We start from the raw sequence: 25,424 nt of genomic DNA on the forward strand, positions 1-25,424 counted from the left end.
CCAACCGCCTCCAGACACTCACACAGGACCTTCACCGCCTTCACTGGTTCTGATTTAAAAGAGAGGTAGAGCTGGGTATCATCCGCATACTGATGAACACCCAGCCCAAACCCCCTGATGATCTCTCCCAGCAGCTGCATGTAGATGTTGAAAAGCATCGGGGAGAGGACAGAACCCTGAGGCACCCCACAAGTGAGAGCCCAGGGGTCTGAACACTCATCCCCCACCACCACTTTCTGAACACGGCCCAGGAGGAAGGAGCAGAACCACTGTATGACAGTGCCCCCAGCTCCCAGCCCCTCAAGACAGTCCAGAAGGATGTTATGGTCAATGGTATCAAACGCCGCTGAGAGATCCAGCAGAACTAGGTCCCTCTCTCACCTTTGTCCCTAGCCGGCCGGAGATCATCAACCAGGGCAACCAAGGCAGTTTCAGCCCCATGATGAGGCCTGAATCCCGACTGGAAGGGATCCAAATGGTCCGCTTCTTCCAGGTGTGCCTGGAGTTGTTCAGCAACCACTCTCTCAATCACCTTGCCCAAGAATGGAAGATTTGAGACTGGGCGATAGTTCGCCATCGTGGCCGCATCTAAAGATGGTTTTTTAAGAAGCGGTTTAATAACCGCCTCTTTTAGCAGGTCTGGGAAGGCTCCCTCACGGAGGGAAGCATTCACCACCCCATGAAGCCCATCGCCCAGCCCTTCCCGGCTAGCTTTTATAAGCCAGGATGGGCAAGGATCCAGGAGACAGGTGGCTGGCTTCACTTGTCCAAGCAGCCCGTCCACATCCTCGGAGGTAACAGATTGGAATTGATCCCAGGCAACTTGACTAGAATGGTATTTATTACCATTCAAACAATAATTGCTCCTTGTTAAATTCACCCCAGTGGAAGGGAGGCCAGCTGAAGTCTCTGCTGGAGGGACCCAAATGTCTTGGGGCCAACCCCAGCTTCCCCCAAAAGGACAACTCCCGCCTTGCTGCTTCCCTGCCCTGCCCAGCATGTCTTACGTGTGGTCCAGTTTGGGGACAAACTCCACAATTTCTCTCTCATCCTCCTGATACTGGAAGTCCCGCTTCTGTGGCTTTGTAGCGGGCAACTCATCGCCTGAAAAAGAGAGAGGGCTGAAAATAAAAGGGGGGAAGAAAGCCCCACCAGCAGCATGATGGGGGGGGGGGCACTTGGCTCAGGGCCAAATCAAGCAGCACAGCAGTGCTTGTAGCCAACTGGGCAATGGAGGGACGTTGGCCCTCCTGCAGCTGAGGCTTACTCAGTGTAGACCCCTTGAGATGAATGAGCCTAAGCTAGGCATGCTGGGGAACTTCAATGGGTCTACTCTGGGCAGAATTAACTTTGGATACAACTCCAAACTCAAGGAGAAGTTGGAAAGGAGAAGGGCTGCCAGATCCCCCAGGAAGTCTCCAGATGTGCCTGGGGGGAGGGGCGTCACTCTCCAAGGAGGAGAGAAGGCCTTTTATTTTTATTTGTTGTTTTTTTAATTAAGAAGATTGGGGGGGGGGGAGAGATGGCAGATGTAGTTGACTGCTGGCACTCCTCTTAGTGGAGATTATTATGCAGCGATTCAAGGTACCGAGATAAGGGAGTTCAAGGATAAGCCTCAAATGCTCAGAAGAAAAAATCATTACACCAGAGACAGAAGTTTTCAGGGTGGAGGAGTGTCTCAAGCGAGGACTCACAGGCCCCTGCATCACATAATAGCCCTTAGATTAGATTCTTTTAACTATTTCTGAAACCTGGAAATAACTATAAATCCGATTTTCTATCTGCCAATTAATCAGCACCCAGATGACAAATGGGCTGCTGGGGAATGAAAAAGCATTATTTAACAGGCTAAAAAAAAACCAAAAAGCTTATCTTAATCACTGGCAACTAAGAAAGAACACAACTGATAACATGGCTCTGAATCTGTTTAAAATCTTCACTTTATACTGCCCCTAAGTCTCCATCTTGTACATGCTGTGTTGGCTGCAAAAACAAAACTGAACCTTGGTGGAATCGACGCACATATAAAAACCGCTTTGAAAATGCTTTTTTAAAAAGCGTTCTTAAAAATACATTGCATTTTTCATGTGGCTCACCATCGCCCTCTAGTGTCACATTGTATACTGCATGTAAAACACATTTAAATCATATTATTTGCAGCTGTATAGCTGAGTCCCTTATCTTTGTGAGAAAGGAAGGAGCATTTAAAGAAGCAGACACAAGTTCCTGGAGGCAAAGGCAATGCTGAATGCCTCCTCCCTCACTGGTGTCCTCTGCCAAGGGCTGGAGGAACAGCAAACAGAACCAAGAGCTGAGATGCGCAGAACATTAAAGGAGACGGGATCAAAGATACACCAGATGAACGAGCGCACAGGGCCTTTGGGGAAAGATGTGGGCCCAGATCTGCCTGACCATGAGATGACATCCATACAGCTGTCTGGAGGACTGAAGCAAAGTGGGGGTGAAGGGAATTGTGAACAGAGGCCTTAAGAGGCAACCGGAGATGGCAGCAGCGATGGAGCCGAGAGAGAAAAGACTTTGGGTACAAATTAAAGGGAACACAGAAGAAAAACCTCTAAGCTGTGGAGGATCAGAAGGATTTTCCTTTTCCTTTTCAACTAAGACGAAGCATGGTCAACAGGAAATAGGACTGGAACATAAGGAATTGGGTAGAATCCTAGAATCCTAGAGTTGGAAGAGACCACAAGGGCCATCGAGGGCCATCGAGTCCAACCCCCTGCCAAGCAGGAAACACCATCAGAGCACTCCTGACATATGGTTGTCAAGCCTCTGCTTAAAGACCTCCAAAGAAGGAGACTCCACCACACTCCTTGGCAGCAAATTCCACTGTCGAACAGCTCTTACTGTCAGGAAGTTCTTCCTAATGTTTAATGTAGAAATTAATGAAGGCACAAGTTTAATGTTTAATGTAGAAATTAATGAAGGCACAAGTCAATAAGGAAGGACATTGTTAAGATTAGTCGGAAGGACTATTTTGACATGTAATGATAATAATAGCTGGAGAGCTCCTGTTGGACTTTTTGGATGGAAAAAGGTGGATTTCAGATGCCTGGGATTGAAGATTGAGAAAACAATGCCAAGCAGATTGGGAAATAGCTGGAAATTAATAGAGATAGATGTTATGCTGGAGTGCATATTTTGAATAATTGTCATAATTGGCAGACAGAAAAGCGGAAGCCCTTCTTATTTTCTTTCTTAAAACTTCTCTTATCTTCTTTTTATATGAGCTCTCATTCTTCTTCTTCTTGTTGTTGTGTTTTGGTTAATTCCATCTACATTTATGCTTTGTTTTTGTAGTTTTCTTAGGCTAATGAAGATAAATGCAGGAAGGCGATGGCTGGAAGATGGAGAGCCATGTGTGAGGGCAGAGCAGAGAGGATCTCCCAGAGTGGGAGGCTGGGGGAGAGGAGGGGGAAGCTCCCAGGTGAGAACTCATTCTTCTGTGTGGAGAATAAAGGTCAAGGCACAATGGTCATAAAGAGCCTTTTATTCTCTTTCTCTTCTTCTTTATTTTCTTCCTTTTCTTATTCTTGCTTCTTTCTTAATTTTCTTCTCTAGATTAGTCTTGCTTCTATTGTATTTTTTTGTGGGAAAAAATAGATTATAAAAAAGAAGACTGTGCGTGCAGCTTGCAAGCTTCAGCCCAGCAGGAGCCAGCTGCAAAAATTTATAGACTTTTGGGGCCTTAGCCCTCTCTGCTCTCCCAATTAACCTTCATCTCCAGGACTCAGTGGTGGGAGGGAGCACAAAGGAAGACAAAGAACTGGGCTGGGCTGAAGGGGAGGAGAGGGTGATGAGTCCGCATGCATACCTGGCTCATTCGTTAGACTTTGTGGGTTTTGTGTGAATGACATACTCTCAGCAACTGTGTTTAATGCTTAACGTGCCATGCCTAGTGACATCTGCGGGGCCCACTTCCTCAGGGCTCCTGAAATCTCAGGAACTGGGATGCTCCTAGACCAGAAGCAAAAGTGGGGTGAGTGTCCACACCATGAGGAGTGATCACTCTTTCAGACCAACTTAGACCACCATGGCCTTGATGCCTGTGAATGGCCTGGCCAGGTTGGGCTCCAAGCTCAGGTGGCCTGGAGGACTAAGCCAGGGGTCTGATAAAATGTTTGGGGCCGGATGACATGTGACCTTCATAGCATAGTTCTAACAGTGCTGGGCTGTTTCAGATTTCACCCCAGGACATTAAAGGAAAAGAGGGTGCTTTAACCCTTGGTCATGATCCTGACCCAACCAGCCCTTGTACCCGAAATGGAAGCAAATGGGATCCTTTCGGTGAGTGCAAATTGCAGGCACAGGACAATTAATGGGCATGGAGCGGACAAGGATTGTATCAACTACTGATTCTACTCAGAGTAAAACTGTGCTGGGTCCTAATCTGAATCAGCCCTTCTGCCCTGGCAGTTTTAGGAGGGGGTGGGGGTGCCCTGCATTTGTGGCCACATGGAGTTTGGTCCACAGTGCAGGGGTGGGGGGGGGAGGAAGGAGGAGCTGCTGAGAGCTGGTCAGTTACTGGGAAGGATGGGTTGCTGTCACCAACTTCAAGGAAAGCAGGGAGGTTGGGGGGGGGGATGGCTCAGATCCTTGTGCTGTCTTCCCTCCCACTTAAGCGACTCCTCCGATCCTTGAAGGAGATGGGAAGTGAGGTGGAAACGCAAATGTGGAAAGAGGGGGAGAAGGGGGTTCAGGAGTGATGGTCAGCAGCAAGGGGAGTCCGGGAGCAAAAGGAGATGGTTCCCTTCTATGGGAGACAGGCAAAAGCCCAGGTTTCTTCCTGGGATAGCTCTCTAAGCCCTGGCACAGATGCCCTGGCATGCCTCCCACCTGTGGACCAGTGTGCAGCAGAGCTCAGCAGCCATATGGGTGAGGGCTCTCTCATGCAGCCCCCTTCCCCACGCCACCCTCTCCCCACCATCCTCACAGCCACAGACACAATGAGTGGGCAGGTGGGCGAGCTGGCCCCCTGGGAAGCCAAGGGCAGCATGGGATGGAGGCATGTGAGGCCTGGTGGGCCCGCATGGGGTGGAATGGGGCAGATGGGTTGGGCGGGTGAGCCAAGCCCACAACAGCAACACACAGTCCGTACCCAGGAGAGTTATGTGAGCCGTGCCTGGAAAGCAAGAAAAAAAGAAGAGCAGGTTTGAACTGTGCGCTCCAGGTTGGTGGGCGCAAACGCACAAGTACATGGTGGCGGGCCTGGCACCCTCTGTGCCTCAGCTCAAAACCAAACACCTGCCAGGCCGCCTGTCCCAAGGTGGGCTGGTGTTTGGCATCATTCTGAGAGAGGCGGGAGGCAGATATCTTGGGGGGGAAAGGCCCCGTCCCTGATGGCAGCCAGGCATGAGATCCATGCCTGCTATTCAGCTGTGAGCCCGGCATTGCAGGGGGTTGGACTAGATGATTGCTAGGGTCACTTTCCAGCTCTACAAATCTATGAACACTGAGTGCCCCTATGCAGCTTCACCTCTGGCGTCTAAGATTCAGCAGGCACTTCCTCAAGCAATTTCAAGCACATCTTATGTATTTATTTGATTCACAACATAAAATCTAGGCCTTCATATGGGCCAGAAACTTGTTTCAAAACAATAATCTAAGCCGAAGATTCTCAGGATTCTCACTGCCCTATTCTGTGCTTTTGATGTGCTCCCCTGGGATTGAGGCAAACGCAGAGACCCGCTGGTGGCGCATCCTTTTGCAGGGACTTGAACTGCTCTAAGCTGTGCAGAAAGCAAGCCTTGCTGGTCATGTTCTCCAAGCTACTGTAAGCTGAATTCAAAAAGGAAGTGGAGGCACCGTCACAAACTTATTTCCAAATAATTTGTGAAGGCTTGAAAAATAGAGGCTACTTATGTTTATGCTGGGGGGGCAGGTAGGGAAATGGATCTGGGCAGGCAGGAGGAGTGGCAGATAAAATCAAGCAGGGAGAGAAAGGTTGCGGAATGTTCCGTTTCAGTTCAGTCCTCTTTTCTACCAAAAAATACCCAATGCAGCCATTAAACAGGAAAAGCTGGCACCTAGTGCAAGGAAGGCAGGATTCAGGCTGTGCACACAACTTCCCAAAGATTTCCAGGAACTGTCCTTTGAGGGGTGCTGGGAACTATAGCTCTGTGAGAGGGAAACTGCAGTTCCCAAGTTTCTTGGGGTGGGTGGAGAATGCGCTTTGGTGTGTGCACAGCCTCTGTCACCCTCGTGCCCGTATCTCCCTCCCAGAGCAGCCCCAAGCACAGGGGAAGCCAGAAACGCACCTTCGTCCTCGGACACGTCCAGGATCTCGTCCACCGTCTCTGGTAAACTCATGTGGTGCTTGTCACTGAATGACTACAAGAGGCAACAGGTCAGGCGGGAGCACAGCTTCAGGGTCACCACAGCACTGCTCCCCCTCCCCACCCCACCCTCCAAGCCCAGGTCAGGCTTGACTGGGGGACTCACCAAGAAGCTGGACTCATCAGTGACAATTTTCAGCACATCGGTCACAGAAATGTAGCCCAGACGCTTGGCAATGGCCAGAGGTGTGGCCCCATTCTGCAGAGAGAAGAGGGCAGGTGGGAGAAAACCACTCAGCCAACAGCATACAAGCCTCAGGTCAGGCCTGTGTGTAAATATCTACATTTTTTTGCACCAAAAGCTGAATTTAGCAATTTGCAAAAAGTATGCAAACTTGCATCCAAGTTGCATAACGGGGAAGGGCCAGGAGCTTTTCTGGGCGATGGAAACCCGCACTTCAGCCACTGAAAATCTCAGTGCAGAGGGAACTGTAGCTCTGAAATGGGGGTTAGGGATTAGGGAGCTCCTAAGAACTCTCTTCACCCTCAGCGAACTACAGCTCCCAGAATTCTTTGCAAGAGTGGATTTTAAAAAGTTGTATCAATATATTTTTAATGTATGCTACAAATGTGACCAAGGATTCTTCCTGCCTCTAATAAATTATTATTATTATTATTATTATTATTATTATTATTATTATTATTATTATTATGTACCCCATCTATCTGACATATTTTGCCCCAGCCACTCTGGGTGGCTTCCAACACATATAAAGGCATAATCAAACATCAATCATTAAAAACTTCCCTTTACAGGACTGCCTTCAGATGTCTTCTAAGAGTCAGGTTGTTGTTTATTTCCTTGAAGGGGGCTATTCCACAGGGCGGGTGCCACTACCAATAAGGCCCTCTGTCTAGTTCCCTGTAGCTTCACTTCTCTCAGTGAGGGAACCGCCAGAAGGCCCTCACAGACAGACCCTGGTGTCCGGGTTGAACGATGGGGGTGGAGACGCTCCTTGAGGTATACTGGGCTGAGGCTGTTTAGGTCTTAAAGGGTCAGCACCAACACTTTGAATTGTGCTCAGAAACATACTGGGAGCCAGTGAACATCCTTTGGGACCAGTGTTCTATGGTCTGCGCAGCCTCTGGCGAGACAGTACACAGGGAGGCAGGGTCTCATCCGGCGTACCAGATGGAGCTGGTAGACAGCCTCTTTGTCAGGGAGAAGGCTAAACTTAACTGTTCTACCTTACACTATATAAGGTGTACCTTATACTAGCTTTCTGCATGCATGGATTGTTTATGTGTGAGCATTCAAAATTATGCCCACCCCCCACCCCCGTTGAAGTATTGCAGTCCAGGATTTGACTGCCTCTTTCTGTAGCGATAGCAGCAACACTGGGAGAAGCACCAGGTGACCCAGCATGGCCACACCAACACCATCCAGTTAAAGCACCATGAAGCCACCTCAACAGCCGTGGTTCCCCCAAAGAATCCTGGGAACTATAGTTTGTGAAGGGTGCTGAGAGAGGCCCCTGTTCCCCTCACAGAACTTCAGTTCCCAGAGTAGTTTAACCCCCCCCCCAATCCCCCTTTGCAGGGGACTCAGAAAAGTGTAACTCAGTGAAAGAAACAGGGGTCTCCTAATAACTGCCAGCGCCCTTAACAAACTACAGCTCTCAGAATTCCTTGGGGGGAGGGAATCATAGAAGGGTTCGCAAGGGTCGTCCAATCCAGCCCCCTGCAATGCAGGAATCTCCGCTCCAGGGGAAGCCAAGGACTCGGGAATGGAAGGTGTGGATGTGGCATGAGCCTCCACCTGAGGACCCTGCAGCAGCCCCCATGCCCAGGCCCTCAGGAGCCCACACTCACCGAGCTGACTTCATTGGGCGAGGCACCATGCTTGAGCAGGAGGGTGACGATGTCGGTGTGCCCTTGCTGGGCCGCTTGGTGCAGAGGAGTGTATCCCAGCTGGGAGAGAAAGAGAAAGAAAACGAGTACACCCAAGAACAGCTTGCAATGGCACTTAGCTTTATAAAGCATACCCCAAGCATGTTCTCTCTCTCAAAGAATTCTGGGCACTGAAGTTGGCTGAGGGCTGCTGGGAACTAGCTCTGTGAGGGCCCAGAATTCGTTGGGGAAAGAAAGTGCTTTAAAGGCATAGTGTAACACACCTTTACGAGGACCAATGATGGCAGGAACCTAGGAAACTGGTTCGGCAAGGCTCAGTATTGTCTGCCCTGACTGGCAGAGGTTCCCCGGGGAGCCAGGCAGGAGCACCCCCAGCCGTCCCTGGAGATGCCGGGGGCAGGGAATTGAACTTGCTGGGAGCTTCGGGGGGGGGGGGGCAGAGTGAGCTGCAGTCCCTCCTTCCCCGCAAAGGGCAGCAAGCTTTGGAGTTCTCCAGAACTCTTCATCAGGGAAGGTGTTGCACAAAGCAAGAAGTGAAGGGGGGAGGTGTTTCAAGGAAAACAAATAAGGAAAGGGGGGGCAAAAATTAGACAGGATATTGCACCCATGAAGTCAGCTTGTAGCTGCAGGTTGAAAATGGAGATTGATGACTGAATCCTAACTGTGGATTTTCATCGTAGGGACCAATGTGGCCAACTTTGCTTTTTACTTAACCGATGTGAGTGATGGTTTCATTTTGTGTTGGTTTCAGGCCAGGAGTCTCAAACTCAAATGAACCAGGATGGGGACGAATTCCTCATCCCAAGGTAGTCAATATAATCAAGAGGCAGGAGCACTTTCTTCACCCCAAAGGATAAAGGGTTTGGGGTGCCACAATTCAGAAAACAGGCAAGCAAGCAGGGGGAAGGGAGGCAAACATGCTCCCCTCCTAACACCCAGGACACCAAGGAAATATGACTGGCAGCAGGTGAAAGAAAAGTGCTTCACACAACGACAGAGTTTGATTTTTTGAATTCGCTGCCACCAATTTGTGGTGATGGTCACTGGCTTAGAAGGCTTTCAAAGAAGGACTGGATGAATTTCTAGAGGAGGAGGAGAAGATCAGCTGAACCCGAACAAATAGATGGAACCTTCAATGCACACAGGCAGGCGTACTGCCTATTTGGAGTTTCCTCAATTTCTCCTTTTCTGTCGTCTTATGTTCAGTTATCCAAATATCCAAATCACCTTGCAATTATTATTTTTAAAGTCAATAAGGCTCATTAACATTTTAGTGGAAAACTTCCCTTATATACAGGGTCTTTTGTATACAATTTTACCTAACAGACACATTTCTGCTAAGCAATCTTCCCTAAGAGAATGCATTTCTTTAAACTGTTTTCACTATTATACGCATTTTTGTCCACAGAATGTGGCCAGAGAGTGTGTTGCATAATTTGGAGAAGTGCAAATTTGGAAGGATGGGTGTGTTTTGGTACATAAATGGATTCCTAAAGTGCTATTAGGTGGTTCCAACTTTAAGTGTGACCTGAAACAAATTCCTCCCCTGCCCTCTTTCTGGATACCTGTTGCTGCAGACAAAGAAGAAGGAAGGACTGTGGCCCTCCTGCTGTTTGCTGGCTTCCCAAAAGACAGAGGGAAGCCCCTGAGAAGCAGGATGTTAGGAAGGGCGCAGAATCCTTTCTAGCCTGACAGGCCTGCGGACTCAGGACTCACCTTCTGGAGTGCCCAGGCCAGTGGGAAGGGGAGCCAATGCAAAATGGGCAAGGCCAGCCCCCTCCTCCCTCTCACACACGCACCCATCCATAAACACACCAGCAAGGCCAAGAGGACAGGCCCCACTTTCTGAGCACAATGCGTTCCCAGGAAATGGTTTGTCATGCGAGGGTTTGCATAATGAGCTGGTTATTTCCCAGTATTTCCTATGGGAATATTTCTAATCTGTGATTTGTCTGTTCTCCCACCCTCCATGGTTCCTGCCTGAAACTGCTGCAGCCGATCAGCAAAAGCCAAACAAAGGAAAAGCAGGTTTTCCTGATCTCTCCTGCTCCCTGATTCATCATAGAATCACAGGATTGCAGAGCTGGAAGGGACCTCAAGTGTCATCTAGTCCAACTCAGTCATTCATGGAGTGAACTTTGGCTCTCATTCTTTCTGTTTGGATAACTGAAGTTTCGGATAATGAGTGTTCTGAGAGCAGGATCCACATGTAATTCATGTAAGGCATGCACAGGTCACCTTACCCCATGGATGCCTTCTTCATCGCTTTGATCTACAGAACTGGCACTGTTACAGGCACCACATAATATATGTTCCACATTTCTTAAAAGTCAATATTTAACTGTGGCAGCACCTACACTTTGGAACTCCCTGCCTATTGACAGCAGGTAGGCACCTTCACTGCACTCCTTCTGGCGCCTGCTAAAAACATTTTTATTTAGGCAAGCCTACCAGATGTGTAGGGACGCGGGTGGCGCTGTAGGTTAAACCACTGAACCTAGGACTTGCTGATCAGAAGGTCAGAGGTTCGAATGCCCGTGACGGGGTGAGCTCCCGTTGCTCGGTCCCTGCTCCTGCCAACCTAGCAGTTCGAAAGCACGAAGTGCAAGTAGATAAATAGGTACCGCTCCAGCGGGAAGGTAAATGACATTTCCGTGCGCTGCTCTGGTTCGCCAGAAGAGGCTTAGTCATGCTGGCCACATGACCCGGAAGCTGTACGCCGGCTCCCTCGGCCAATAAAGCGAGATGAGCGCCGCAACCCCAGAGTCGGTCACGACTGGACCTAATAGTCAGGGGTCCCTTTACCTTTACCTTTTACCAGATGTGTAGAATGTTGATATGTGCTTTAATCTGTTTTTAGTCTATCACTGATTTCATAAGCCACTTTGTGAGGTTTGTTTGTTTTACCATCAAATGGTGTACAATTTTTATTAAAATAAATAAATGAAATGAATTTGTCTTGCTTGTCAGCTATCCTTGGGACATTTAATGATGAGTGACCATACAACAAATAATAACAGAATTCTTATAAACCAAACAGAGCAGAAATAAAAATAAGAAAGACAAACAAGTGATCATAGCAGCCTTTCTCAAACTTGGGTTCCCAGATATTGTTTGACTACCACTCCCATCATCCATAACCAGCAGGAGCAGCAGTCAGGGATGATGCTTGAGAAAGGATGCCTGCAAGAGTCTTTCCACACCTTGGTCTTTGAATTGACATCCGCTTGATGCTGCAGCAGAAACTTCACCAGTTTGATGTTCCCGTAGTGAGAAGCCACGTGCAGCGGAGTATAGCCCATCTGCGAGGCACATATAAAAAGGGCAGACTTTCAGGTCAAGGCTTGGTGGTGGGTGACAATGAATGGTTAGAGGGAGAAGAGGGAGCAGACTGGGAAGAGGAGGGGTCGGAAGTGGAAGAGGTCACAGAGCTTAGCGGGCAGGGAGAGTCTGTGCCAGAGAGAAGTCCAGAATCAGGGGCAGAAGCTGAAGCAGGAGGGAGGGAGGGAGGGAGGGAGGGAGGGAGGGAGGAGGTCCAGAGGCAGAGAGGAGTCCAGCTGGCGAGGATTAACAAGTAGCTCCCCCTCCTGCTGCAACAAGCTCCCCTCCCTGCTGGTCTCCCAGAACCAGGAGAGGCATGAAGAGGGCAGAGGAGAAATGGGCATCACACAGGCACAGCCTCAGATTGCTTCAAGAAAACCCTGCAGAGGAGGGAACTGGGGCACCTGTGGGAAGGTGAGGACCTTCAGTCTCCACAACTATCTCATGAGGGCAAGAGCGATCAAGGGCGTGCTGCTGTGCTCTTTAGGCCTGGCACTCCTGTGCAGATTCTGGTTTTCCTGATAAAGAGTTAATTCCACTTGCTTCATGTGGCTGACTGTTGGCTTGCCCCGTCTCTCTGCCACCAGCAACCTTGGCTGGCTTAGGTCCTGTAGGCATGTGCTGTAGGAGCTTTCCCCAGCTTTGCGCTCTCTGAGTGTGGTTGGACCACTGTTCCCATCAGCCACAGGCAGCATGACCAGCGGTAAAGGATGATGGGAGCTGTAGTCCAGCAACATCTGGAAAGCACCCTGGAAAGCTATGGTGTTCTGGTGGTGGTCCCTTCCGCTTCCCAAGCACAGGAGATACCTGGAGCCTACAAATGGCATAGCACAGCCTTCTCCAGCTTGGGGCACCCCAGGTGTTCTGGACCACAATGGCCACCAGTGCCAGCCAGACCAGAAAGGACACTCTAGACTCTGGGCCTCTCTGTCTGATGGAGGATGCCATGGCATTCGAGGGGACTCACCCGCGTTGTTGCATCCACTCGAACTCCGGCCCGGAGGAGGACATCTGCCACTTGGACATGCCCCTCCTGAGCCACCAGGTGGAGGGGGGTGAGGCCGCTCTGGAAGACAAGCAAGAGCCAGGTTACCCACAGAGGGTTCCGTGGGGAGGTGGGCAGACACCGGGAACCCCTGCTAGGGCCCTCCCAGCTTTCTAGGCAGAGAGCCTTCTCAGTAGTGGCACCGGCCCTGTGGAACACCCTCCCATCAGATGTCAAGGAAATAAACAACTATCTGAGATCTGAAGGCAGCCCTGTTTGGTGTAGTTTTTAATGTTTGATGTGCTATTGTGCTTTTTATTCTGTTGGAGGCCGCCCAGAGTGGCCGGCGAAACCCAGCCAGATGGGTGGGGTATAAATAAATTATGATGATGATGATGATGATGATGATGATGATGAAAGACTCCCAGAGGCTTGAATATGGCATCTGGAAGAGCGACACCTGCTCTTTATTGATTGGTTGGGGGGGGGTGGATGGCGAAATAACAACAAGCATTCATCCTGTTTTCATCCTGATTTTCTTGCACTGCAATTCTACACCTTACCATTGCTCATTTGCCCCACACTTTAGTGAATTTCCCTGATACTTTCCTAATGGTAAAAGGTCTGGAGTCTTAAATTTGGGGGATTTCTTTAGTAAGGGGTGTTAAATTTCTGATTTCTTTCCGCAGGGCCTGTAAGACAGAGCTGTTCCGCCTGGCCTTTGGCTTGGAGCCAATTTGATTCCCTCCCTCTCTTTCTTTTTTCTTTTCCTTCTCCTCCTGCGATGAGGCTACATTTTAATATTTTAATGTTTCAATATTTTAATGTTGTATTTTAATTTTGTTTTTAAGTTGTAATCATTCAACTTGTTTTTATTATTGCTTGTAAGCCGCTCTGAGCCCGGCCTTGGCTGGGGAGGGCGGGGTATAAATAAAAATTATTATTATTATTATTATTATTATTATTATTATTATTATTATTATTATTAAAAAAAATGCTTTGGAGCTTGAGGAGTTCCAATCTGCTATTATTTTTGTGATTGGACAACATTTAGCTTGAGAAGTCTACAACAGAAGAAACACAAAAGCGGCTTTTGGAAAACCCAATAATTTTAATGTTACCTTTTGAAAATGTCAGGTAATGCTAAATAAAAATATATAAGAGATAAGAGAGAATATAGAATACAACTGCAAGTACTTAGCAATTTCTATGAAATTTTACACACTCTTTACTTACCAAGCAAAACTAAATTATATTAATTTAACCAAAATATCTTTTGAATTCCCAAGCCATGTTACAACGCTTTACCAGCCCTCATTTTTGAAATTGAAAGTTGAAAAATTCTGCATGCCCTATAGGCCCATGCAGAGAGGGGGAGCCAGCAGCCCCTTCTTGGGGTGTCCATTTGGGGTTCACAGGAGCCCTCCTTTGCCTGTTTAAGTCCTTTCTCAAGGCCTTACTAGCAGTTTCCTCAGGGTCCCCAATTCGGGAATTGGGGTCCCCAAGCTGAGCTCTAGATCAGGGGTCAGCAACCTTTTTCAGCAGGGGGCCAGTCCACTGTCCCTCAGACCTTGTGGGGGGCCAGACTATATTTGGGGGGGGGGGGTGAACGAATTCCTATGCCCCACAAATAGCCCAGAGATGCATTTTAAATAAAAGGACACATTGTACTCATGTAAAAACACGCTGATTCCTGGACCTTCCGTGGGCCGGATTGAGAAGGCGATTGGGCCGGATTCGGCCCCTGGGCCTTGGGTTGCCGACCCCTGCTGGAGTCTTCCCACAAAAGAGGCAACAGAGAACACACTGGTGCCACCTAGTGGCCACTGGTAGAAGTAGAAACCTAACAGCTGCTTGGCAAGTTTAGGGCGGCGGGGGGGGGGGGGGGAGACTCATCATGGTGCCATCCCCGAAGATGGCAGCCCTGCTGGAGCAGACCCCACTCCTGCCTTGCTCTGCATCCAACAGTGACCAGAGAAGATTCTCTCAAGAAGAGCAGGATGTCAAATAGGGAAAGTCTGCAGCTCAGCAGGCAGCCCCTGGTCGCATGCAGAAGGTCCCAGCTTCAGTTCCAACATCTCTGGCTTGGGCAGGGAAACACTTTGAAACCCTGGAGCATCACTCCTGCTCAGTGGAATCATGGGATGGCTGGTGAAAGAGCAGGTTCCTATGCGCAACCCCCTCCTGTGCTTTGCCCCTTCCCCAGTACCTGTCCAATGAAGTGGTAAACTGCTCTCAAACATGGAAGCTCTATTTAGTTTCCATGGTTGAAAGCCACTGGCAGAAATAGCCTCCATGAAGAAGATGAAATAAAACAGCTTCTTGGCTTATTCTGGCAGAGGCTGACTCCCTCTTCTCTCCTTGCCTTGTCACCAGGATTCAGCCCAGGGCCTCTTCCCCAGGGGGAACCGCCCAGGAGTCGCGCAGGCCAGAAGTGAACTAGAAGCAAGAGGCCCCAGTGGGTGCAGCGATTGGTACAGTACCCTTGACCTTTAACGGGTGGCTTTAAAAGAGGTTTGGACAAAGTCATGGACTGCTAGTCAAGATGGCTCTATCCTGTGCGCATGGCTGGAGGCAGTGCTGCTTCTGAACACCAGCTGTTGGAAACCACAGGAGGGGAGAGCACTCAGGTGCTCAGGTGCTGCTCCCTGGTTTGCCCCAGATATATGGGTGGTCCCTGCTGGGCTAGGGAGCCATGATCCTGCAGGGCTCTTCTGATATTCTGAGGTGCCTTTGCACATTAGGGTACATGCCAAGAATGCAAAAGCCAGAGGTTTCTATACACATGTGTGAACACACACACACACAGCTCTCCATCCTATCAAGCAACAGTCACAATCATGGTTGAAAGACACATTGAGTTGAGCTGTGTAGGAAGAACCACTTCTGCTCATACAACAGACCTCCCCCATCCTTTCCAAGGCACCCTGCACCCCAAATATGCTTCAGATGGTGGGGGGGGGGACACACAGGGGGATGGGAAGCTCCATTGCAAATAACTTAGAAAGGCGTGGGGAAGCCCCCCAAGAGCCAGACAGAGAGGCCTGGAGGGCGCCATTTGCCCCCCACCTGAGGTTCCCCACTCCTGCCTTATCAGGGTTGTGTACTTCCACCCCCCCCCTTGGGAAGCAGACTTGTCCCTGCAGGGCACCTGCACACTCACAGGAGCCTTTTGCTCCACTCACCTTGCTGCCAAAGTTGCCATTGGCCTGCTTGGAGAGGAGAAGGGCCACCATATCGGAGTGGCCTTCCTGGGCCGCCAGGTGCAGTGGGGTCACAGCTTGCGTGGATTCGGCGTTGGCGGAGGCGCCATACTGCAGCAGGCTGCTGGCCACCTCCATCTGGTTCTGCCTGGCGGCAATGTGCAGGGGGGTGTATCCGTTCTGCAGAGGAGAGAGATGACCCCACCCGCCAAAGGCAAGTCAAGCCCCAGAGTCTGATCCGCCGGAGTCAACGGTGGCTCCTGCCAACCCCATGACTCCCCTCTGAGGCTGCTCCCTGCAGGCAGGAGAAAGGGGCAGCTGTGCTCAGGTTTCCTCTGCCCCCCCCCCCTCCATGGCGCTGCCCTTCAAATCTTTGAATCCTAGACAGAAGTGCGGCATGGAAGCAAAACCTGCCCCTTACCCAGGCCACGCTGTGCGGGGATGCTCCTTTGGGCAGCAGCACTTTCACAATGTCCAGGTTGTTGTGGTGAACAGCGACGTGCAGGGGCGTGAGGCCATTCTGCAGAGAGAGGAGCAGGGGCATTTGAGCATTTTATTTTAGGCAAGAATTTCTGACATCACCTTGTAGCAGGTGAGCATCCTGATCTATACATTGTGAATGGATGTTCAAAGGGGGTGTGAAAGGATATTGGTAGGGGAATCTGCTTACTGTACACGTCAGGGGTGTTTGTGAGGAGGGAAACTCAGACTTTGACCAATTTGAGAGAAAGAAGACACTGAATTCTTCCCGCTGATTTTGGCATCCACACCAGTTTCTTTCTTGTTGGAATTGTCTGCATTTGGGCCTTCAATATTTCTCCTTTTAGAAACTCCCATCCTTCTTGGACTCCCTTCTCTTTAAGTATTTCTGACCATTGGATCTCACCCAGTAGTTCCTTAAGATTTTTGAAATTGGCCTTCTTAAAGTCCAGAGTGCAGGTCTGGCTACGCTCAGCTTTCCCTTGCCTCTGTATCATGAAACCCAGGAGGACAGGATCACTTCCTCCCAAGTTTCCAAGTATTGGGGGGGGGGATCATTGCAGTTGCTGATTCTGGACCACCAAGTGAAGCACCCAAAGACTCTTCAAAGAGCATATTGCCACCATCCCATCTTGGTACAACTAACATAAGACACACGTGACCATCGCCAGGTCTGAATTCCTCAGGGCCACTGCATCTCCCGCCAAGGCCCCCGACATACACACCTTCCCCGCTGCGTTGGGCTGGGCATTGTGCTCCAGCAGCACCTTGGCGACATCCACTTTCCCATATTTGGAAGCAACGTGCAGAGGGGTAAATCCTTTCTGGGGAGAAACAGGGAGCATCAGTGCCTGGCTGGGGTGGGAGAGGAAGACAACAGGTCAAGCAGGATCAGGGGGAGTGGGGTCAAGAAGGCCTCAGGGGGAGGCAACCCAGGCAGCAGTCCAGGTTTCTCTGCTCACTCCCTGCCCTACAGGCATCGCAACACCCACAGCACGCACAGGAGAGAGAGAGAGAGGAGACATCTAAAGCAGAAACAAGTGTTAACACAGAATTTCAGCTTGGTCAATACTGTAGATGAGCATGTCAGATCTCCTGCCTCAGAGGCTGATCTCCTGCCCCTCGAGGCACCCTGCCCTACTCCTGGCCCGGCCTGGGGATGAGGCTCTTCCATCACCCTCCGAGTTGGAAGAGGCGTCCCCTGCAGCTTCTTGTGCTCCACAACCCCAGAGCAGCATGTGGTAGCAGGACAGGCCCTTTAAATATTGTGCACAGCGCCTCGTGGGGGCAGTCACTGCCAAGTCAAGCCTCTGCCAGCCTTCCTAAGGCTTCAGGCAGCTCCAAGTCTTTGCTGAGGTGAGACCCTCCCAACCTGGGCTAGCAGCACCCACAGGGAGCTGTCTGGGGCCTTGCTTCAGCAGTTTGGAAGGAACATGACCCAGCGCTCCCGTTTCCCTACCTTGGTCATGACCGTCTGTGAAGCCTGCTTGTCCAGGAGGGCGCAGGCGCAGTCGAGGTGGCCCTCGCGTGCTGTGATGTGCAGGGGCGTGTGCCCGGCTGTTGTGGACAGATTAGGGTCGGCGCCGCTCTCCAGCAGCAGCTTCACCATTGTGCAGTGGCCAAGGCGGGCCGCACAGTGCAGGGGGGTCTGGTCATCCTACAATGGGGAAGAAGGACAAGACACTTCAGATGAAGACAACAGCACTCTGTCCTCAAAAGAAATGTGTATGCGCACCCTACATAGTATATGCCTTTTTGAACTCGTTACTTGGTTCGACATCTGCACCACAAAGTTCAGAGATGTGTGCATTTAGGTTTGCATCTTATTCCAGGAAAGGAAAGTCCATGTCATGATACCCTCTGAGCCTTCCGACCAGCAGTGGGAGGAAGAGACAATGCAATAGACCCTTTAGACACCACCACCCCGAAACACCCAGAGGTTGCCTCTCCCTCACTTGCAGAGAGCAACGGACCATTAAAGACGGGGAGACTCTATCCCCACGGGAAGATGGTGAGACGGTCTGATGATGTCTCCCAGGGAAAGGTGGCACCAGCAGGAGAACAGAGAAGACTCTTCTCCCTGGGCAGAGTGTCGCAGGGACAGCGATTGTGGCAAGCATTCTCCTCCGCTGCTTAAAAGCTTGGCAGGGAGGCAGGAAGACTCACCAGAATAACTGCACTGTTTCTGTGCAGTCTTGAAGCCCTGTTCCTGATCTTGAACACCTGGGCCTGGGCCTTGATTCTGAGCGAGATCTAAAGATCTACATGGGGATCTGCTGCCCCAGTGATCCGGCTGCCTGAGGTGGTCGCCTCGCTTTGCCTCATGGGTGAGCCAATCCTGGTTGCTACCCTTTTGCCTTGTAAGACCAGCTGGACTAGAGCCTGCTCTTTCTGAAACACTGAGCTTGAAGCACTAGCCCACAATAATAAATGTTCAATTATTTACTTACAAGAAAGTGCACCTGTTGTCTAGGGCCAACCCTGAGGCAAGGTGAGGAGGCTGCCTCAAGCAGCAGGATCCACAGGGGCAGCAGATTCAGCCTCTAAGGAATGCATTGCCCGCTGCTGCCACCGCCATGGTAGCAGCAACAGCTGCAGTGCCCTCCTTGGAGACTGGGTCCGCCTTCTCCTCCGCAGCGCCCCCCCCCCATGCCACCTCCCCTGGCATGGGATGATGCCTCCATACAAGCAAGTGTGGGCCACTCATGAGGACAGGAGTCTGGGTTGCAACTCCTGCTGGCCCAGAAAGACGAGGATGCTCTCACCTTGGCCTTGGCATTGACTTTGGCCTTGTTCTGCAGCAGGTACTTTGCCACTTCCGTGTGCCCAGCCCGGGCTGCCATATGTAGGGGGGTCTCCACCTTCTTTGAAAAGGGGGAAAAAAGAGGTTGCATAGAATGTCATCTGTTTCAAAAGATCTCATTCGGTGACCATCTGATCAATCTCTATAAAAGCCAGTGGGGCTTGAGATTCTTGCACCCTGTACTATTCGTGCAGTGCAAACAAAGGCTTGACCCAAGCCCAAAGAGATGGGAGAACTTAATGCACTCCCCCTGACCCCATTAAAAATCTCCCTGATGGTAGAAAACAAGCACATTTTACTCCCTATAAATTCCCATAAATTAAAATTGCTATTGATGCAAAATGCCTTTTACTAAGGGCCCACAATCTAAGCATACACATTATTACAAATCATTTCATATCTGCAAAAATTATGATATATATATACTTTAACACAACTTTGTTAATATATTCAGAATGTTTATCTGAGCATATACTGTTCTCATTTTACCTAACTGTTGCATGTTTTATGTCTAAATATAATAAATAAAATTCAAATAGTAATAGTAATAGTAATAATAGCTAGCACATAAAGATAAAGGCTAGGTAAGAGCTATCTCACTGCCCTGCTCCATTTCCACAAACCAGGGTGTTTTGAGGTGAGACAGAGCATTCAGATACGTTGCATTCCACATGCAATTTGAAGTGGTGCAGTCTAAGGTAACCTCTGCGTCAGACACTAAAACCACATGGTTTCCCCCAAAGAATACTGGGAGCTATAGTTTGTTATGGGTGCTGGGAACTGTAGCTCTGGGAGGGACAAGCTACAGTTCCCAGGATTCTTTGGGGAAAGTCGTGTGCTTTGAATGCACTGTGTGGGTGTGACCTAGGAAGGTTTAGGAACATAGGAAGCTGCCTTATCCCCAAGAAGCCACTGGTCTCTCTTTCCCAGCATTGTCTCCCCTGGGTGTCAAAGACGGGTCTTTCCTAGTTCTACCTGGAGACACCAGGGACTGAACCTTTGTTTATACACACATCTTTCTGGGTGTGTAAATCAGATCTGAACCTGGCTTAGAAATTGCTCCGGGCTTGGATTCTAAAGTCCTGGGGTGCAAATCTCCTCTCTCTTGCTCCTCCTCAGCCCCTGAAGCCAGTGGCGCCATTTCTGGTGGGAATAATGCCCTGCATGTCCAGAGGCCAAAGGGATTTGTAAAAAGAACCATTTCATTGTTCAAAACAAGAGGAACCTGGCAAAGAAGAACCAGAGAGCTGGCCAAATTCTCCCTGTCTCACCTCTACCCAGACGGAGGGCTCACCTAAGAGAATGTTTCTCTGTATAATTCTTTCAAGCCCCACACACAGAAAACAAACTTGTCAGCGAAGACTGCTTTGTGTCCAGCAATATAAGGCTATTTTTCAAAGAACATTTTATTTATTGTATTTATTGAATTTATATACCGCCCTATAGCCGGAGGTCTCATTCCCTTATGAGAGCCCAAACCTGTAGCGGTGCAGTCGGGGCACAGATCTCCCTGCCACCCTCCTGCTTGGTTGGACTGTTGGATGAAGAACTGGGGACCAGGACTCAAATCCCCATTTAGCCACCAAGCTGGCTGGGAGACCTGGAGCCAGTTGCAGTCGCTTAGACTAATCTACCTCACAGGGTTGTTGTGAGAGGAAGGAGAAGCATACATGCCACCTTGAGCCCCTTGGAGGAAGGTGGGATATAAATGTCATCATTGTCATCAACTAAAACACATGTGCATGTGTATGTGAGGGGGGCGGGGCGAGGGCAAAGGAGCTGCCACCTCTTGCCCGCCCTACGGTATTCTGAGGAACCTCCTTCCACCCACCCTAACATTTGTTTTGTGCAACTCGGACTCTCCAGCGAAATGTTCCAGTCCCAAATCTCTGACAAATCCCCAGAGCCAAAGCTCTCAGGGTTGAGTCTTTGGCTATGAAAGCCTCAGCACAAATCCTGAGGGGTCCCCAGAAGCTGCGGGGGTCCACGTCTTCCCCACTTGCCCTCTGCGCTTCTCCCCACTCACCACGTTGGAAACATTGGGAGAGGCTCCTCGTTGCAGCAGGATCTTGACGATGGGGAGGTTCCCCATGAAGGAGGCCACGTGGAGAGGGGTCAGCCCAGACTGCGGACAGGAGAGAGGGAGCAAAGGGATGCAGGACGCTGTGCAGCGGAGACACACGACACACACAGAACTCTGCCTCGTAACCCTTTTGCTACCCAGCCACGTACCCTCCAACATTCCTCTAATGAAAACGCCCGAAGGAAAAGTGGGACATTCCGGGATCAAATCAGAAACCAGGATGGCTCTGTGAATTTGGGACTGTTCTTGGAAAATAGGGACACTTGGAGAGTCTGCAATCAGCATCTTTGGATAACAATCCAAAAATATACATGAATTACTACATATCAGTTGACTGATCAACTAAAGATTTAGGATGCAATTTATAAGAAATCCATCTTCTAGGAAGGCAGCACCTGCACTTTGGAACTCCCTGCCTAATGACACCAGAGAGGCACCTTTGCTGTACTCTTTTCGGTGCCAGCTAAAAACATTTTTCTTTAAGCAAGCCTACCCAGATATGTAAAATGTTGACATGTGTTTAATCTGTTTTTAGCTTAGCATTGATTATTTCTGAAAAATGTTGTAAATAGTTGTTTGTATTGATAATTTCATTGTTTTATTCTTTCAGTAAACTGCTTTAAGGTTTATATAAAGTGCAGAAAAGTTAACTAACTAAATAAATCATATACCCACTTACTGGGGAGTAAGTTCCATGGTATTCAATGGAACTTACTTCCCAGCAAGCATGCACAGGACTGCAGCTTTAGGACCCAAGCAGCCAAGAGCACCCTTGTCTCTAGTCTCAGGTTGTGCTATTGCAATCGGAGAACAAAAAAGAAAACGTTGCCTTTCCATGGACCTTGTGCTAGAATGAGTCACCAGTAGTTGGGCAGCCTTGGTTCAGACACCAGTGTAGGAAGACTAAATGCATCATTACAGATTCACTGAGCAGAGGTTGATCCATGGCTATTAGCCAGGACAACTGAATAGAATCTCCATGTCCGGAGGCCCCGGCAAAAAAGGAAAGAAAGCGAAAGGGCTGTGTCTGACACACACCCCTTCCCTGGTCTGCCTGTGGGCCTCCCAAAAGCATTTATTGGCTGCCCATAGTTGGAAGCAGGATCTTGGACTAGACAGACCCTTGGCCCGGCCCAGCACGTTCGTCCAGTATTCTCATTTACTTAAGGCATGAAAACCTCTGAAATGGCTTCTACAAGCCAAGCTAAATGGGCATTTAAATGCAACTGTTTCAGTTAAAAGGTAGATGATTAATCAACTGAAAATTCCAAAATCAGTCAGACCCCCCCCCCAAAAAAAATCTCCACATAGCCACAAATGCCAAGAGATTTCTATTTGTCATGAGCCAAACTGAGTCAGAAGCAATAGGCTTGGAACCTCCATTTCCCCTCTCATGGACGGATGGGAGTTGGTTGAAAATTCTGCCTAAGGCCGCAAAAAAGCAATCAACCAAAATCTGTGGGTAGCCGAGAAAACGCCCCAATACATTCCAGGCATAATGTGATGAATAAAAGGTGTGACGAATTGCTGAAAGGTATCTTTGAACTATTGCAGACTGTTTTTCTCTTGGCTAGATCAAGTTATTTCCAAGAGTTCCTTATATTAAATGCTAAAGGTCCTATGACTGTATCGAAACCAGGTCTGCCCCTCCCGTAAGCCAAACACAGCGACCCACAAGTTAGGGCATTTGATCTGCCAGTGCCTGGAGATGCTGGGCTTCAGACCAGAGGTGAGCTCTGGGGCTCATCATGAAAGATTTGCTGTGTTTGGCTTGGTGGGGAACATGTTGTGTGGTCTTCATCTAAACGGTGTTTTCCCTGGGGACAAATCCTACAAATTAGTATTTGGGGGTCCCCTTGGTGGTCCCCCTAACTTGCAAGGTCGTGCAAATTCAGAATTCACTAGGGCGACTTCGCCTCTCCTTGGATGCTCTGCGCCAATGGAAATGGTGGCACATTTAGAGTCTGGCTCAATGGCGTCTACACTTCACTTTTCGTGTCTAGGCCTCTGCTGGGCTTGGTGCCCTGGCAGGTGCCTAACCTTGCCGCCTCTGGATATCCGCCATGATGTTTGTCCTAATTAATCCAAATTAACAGAGAAGTCCAGAAAAACCCCATTGCATATGTGGCCGTGGTCACGTCAGTGTGCCTCACGGCTTCCCGTGCTGCACACATGGGGCACCAGGTACCTCGGTGACAGCATCAATGGAGGCTCCCGTCTTCAGCAAGAGCTCCATCACCCGGATGTGGTTCTTCTTGCAGGCGATGTGCAGAGGGGTGAAGCCATTCTGCAGGCACAGAGAAAAGGAGAGGCCCTTCAGCCTCCCTGGAAGAGAGACACATGGCTCCCCCTCCTGCCACTTGCCCGCCCACTCACCAGCGCCCGAGCATTGGGCTTCGCCCCCTTTTCCAGCAGGACTTTGGCCACTCGGTGGTGGCCACAGTGGGCGGCCACGTGCAGCGGCGTCAGGTGGTCCAGCGTGATGTCGTCAATGTCAGCATTGTACTGCAGCAGAAGTCGCACACAGTCCAGGTGGTCTCCCTGGGAGGCCATGTGGATGGGGGACAGGCCGTTCTGTGGCAAGGAAATGCAAGGTTAGAGCCTGGCGTGACCCGAGGACGGAGACCCAGACCATCAAGGGTCTGGAAACCAAGCCTTCTGAGCAATGGTTGAGGGAGGTGGGTGTGTTTAGCCTGGAGAAGAGAAGACTGACAGCTGTCTTCAAATATCTCAAAGGCTGTCACACAGAAGATCTTGCATGCTTGTTTTCTGCTGCTCTGGAAGGCAGGACCTGAACCAACTGATTTAAATGACCACAAAGGAGTTTCTGACAAAACATTAGAAAGAACTTTATGGTGCTAAGAACTGTTCAACTGTGGAATAGACTCCCATGAGAGGTGGTGAACTGTGCTTCACTGGAGGTTTATAAGCAGAGGTTGGGTGGCCACTTGTCATTGATGCTTTAGTTGTGATTCCTGCATTGCAGGGGGTTGGACTGGACGACCCTTGGGGATCCCTTCTACAATTCTATGATTCCATGATTCTATGATTTAAAGCACTCTTGTGCCACTTTAGCAGTCATGCCCCCCCCCAAGAATCCTGAGAATAACAGTTTGTAAAGGGTACAAACAGAGATGCATTTCCCAGCACCCTTAGGAAACTACATTTCCAAGGATTCCTTGGAGAAAACCATGACTGTTAAAGTGGCATAAGAGTGCTTTAAATATGTGGTGTGGAGGTGGCCCCGGTAGCTGGGAAACAAGAGCCACAGTCCGATGCCAGGGTGGGTGTTAGCAAAGGGGAAAACCACCTCTGTCTCTGGGGAACGTGATTTTGCTTGCCCCACGGCTATTCCCCCACTGCCCATCACCTTGGTCTTTGCTTGGATGGGAGCACCGTGATCCAGCAGGATTTCCACAATCCGCACATGCCCATTCCTGGAGGCGCAGTGCAGTGGTGTCAGCTCATCCTGCAACAATGGGGAATAATAATAATAATAATAATAATAATAATAATAATAATAATAATTTATTATTTATACACCACCCATCTGGCTGGGTCACTCTGGGCGGCTTCCAACAAAATATTAAAATAGAATGAAGGTCAGGGGTGCAAATCAGCAGCGAAAGAACCACATGCCACCACCTTGAGTTACTCGGAGAAAAGGTGATATTACCTCCCCTGGACAAAAACCCAGAAATTTTTGAGGAAATTGAAAAATATGCAATACTTTTAAAATGACTTTTACAGATCAAAAATCACATTATTACTTTAGGAACATAAAATGTATTATATATTACTTAGTTTGACATTAAATTATCTGGTATATTAAAAATACAGTGTATTGAGTTAGTCATTCCTTTTTATATTTTTTATTAGAAATGGATCTATAAGATGCTGAGCTGCAAGGAACCTTGCATGTCTTTCATTTTGCCAATTTATGAGCAGCAGGGAAAAATAATAAAAGCAGATGAAACCGTCAACATTATGGTAAAAAAGAAAGAAAATTATTATGTATTCTGAAAACTATTATGGGTCATATTCAACTAAGTCCTACTTAGGGTACACCCGTTAGAATTAACGAACCTAAATTAGTCATATCTATTAATTTTAGCAGGTCTACTCTGATTAGGATGAGCGCTGAAGACCACCCAATGCCCCTTGTCTCTACTGGGCCAAGCAGACATCAAGCACTCATTCCTATAATGGCTCTGAAAACAAGGGGCGGGGGGGGGGGGACGAGACAAAACTCAGCGAATAGTGCATGAAACTTACTCAGTCTCATTTTCTGAGCTATCACTATCAGTTTCTGCTTCTTCCTGTTGGGGGAAAAGTGAGGATTTTC

At 49.2% G+C, this 25,424-nt stretch overlaps 1 protein-coding gene across 7 annotated transcripts in view; it reads right to left on the reverse strand.

Annotated features, from left to right (window-relative positions):
* The window catches only part of ANK1 (ankyrin 1), a 221,804-nt gene that overhangs the window by 49,142 nt on the left and 147,238 nt on the right, over window positions 1-25,424 (reverse strand). For 5 of the 7 annotated variants that reach the window (XM_081870002.1, XM_081869999.1, XM_081869996.1 and 2 more), the window contains exons 9-24: window positions 24,450-24,548; window positions 23,456-23,653; window positions 23,268-23,366; window positions 21,023-21,121; window positions 18,959-19,057; window positions 17,653-17,850; window positions 16,919-17,017; window positions 16,135-16,233; window positions 15,696-15,893; window positions 12,493-12,591; window positions 11,408-11,506; window positions 8,166-8,264; window positions 6,460-6,552; window positions 6,276-6,348; window positions 5,117-5,140; window positions 1,008-1,104 (exon numbers count right to left, since the gene is read on the reverse strand). In XM_081870002.1, the coding sequence (XP_081726128.1) occupies window positions 1,008-1,104; window positions 5,117-5,140; window positions 6,276-6,348; window positions 6,460-6,552; window positions 8,166-8,264; window positions 11,408-11,506; window positions 12,493-12,591; window positions 15,696-15,893; window positions 16,135-16,233; window positions 16,919-17,017; window positions 17,653-17,850; window positions 18,959-19,057; window positions 21,023-21,121; window positions 23,268-23,366; window positions 23,456-23,653; window positions 24,450-24,548 (1,772 nt within the window). The remainder of the gene's footprint in view (window positions 1-1,007; window positions 1,105-5,116; window positions 5,141-6,275; window positions 6,349-6,459; window positions 6,553-8,165; window positions 8,265-11,407; window positions 11,507-12,492; window positions 12,592-15,695; window positions 15,894-16,134; window positions 16,234-16,918; window positions 17,018-17,652; window positions 17,851-18,958; window positions 19,058-21,022; window positions 21,122-23,267; window positions 23,367-23,455; window positions 23,654-24,449; window positions 24,549-25,424) is intronic. The other 2 variants (XM_081869997.1, XM_081869998.1) reach the window with 2 other exon arrangements.

The sequence above is a fragment of the Podarcis erhardii genome (assembly GCF_964252035.2).
Source record: "Podarcis erhardii genome assembly, chromosome: 7".
Lineage (NCBI taxonomy): Eukaryota > Metazoa > Chordata > Lepidosauria > Squamata > Lacertidae > Podarcis > Podarcis erhardii.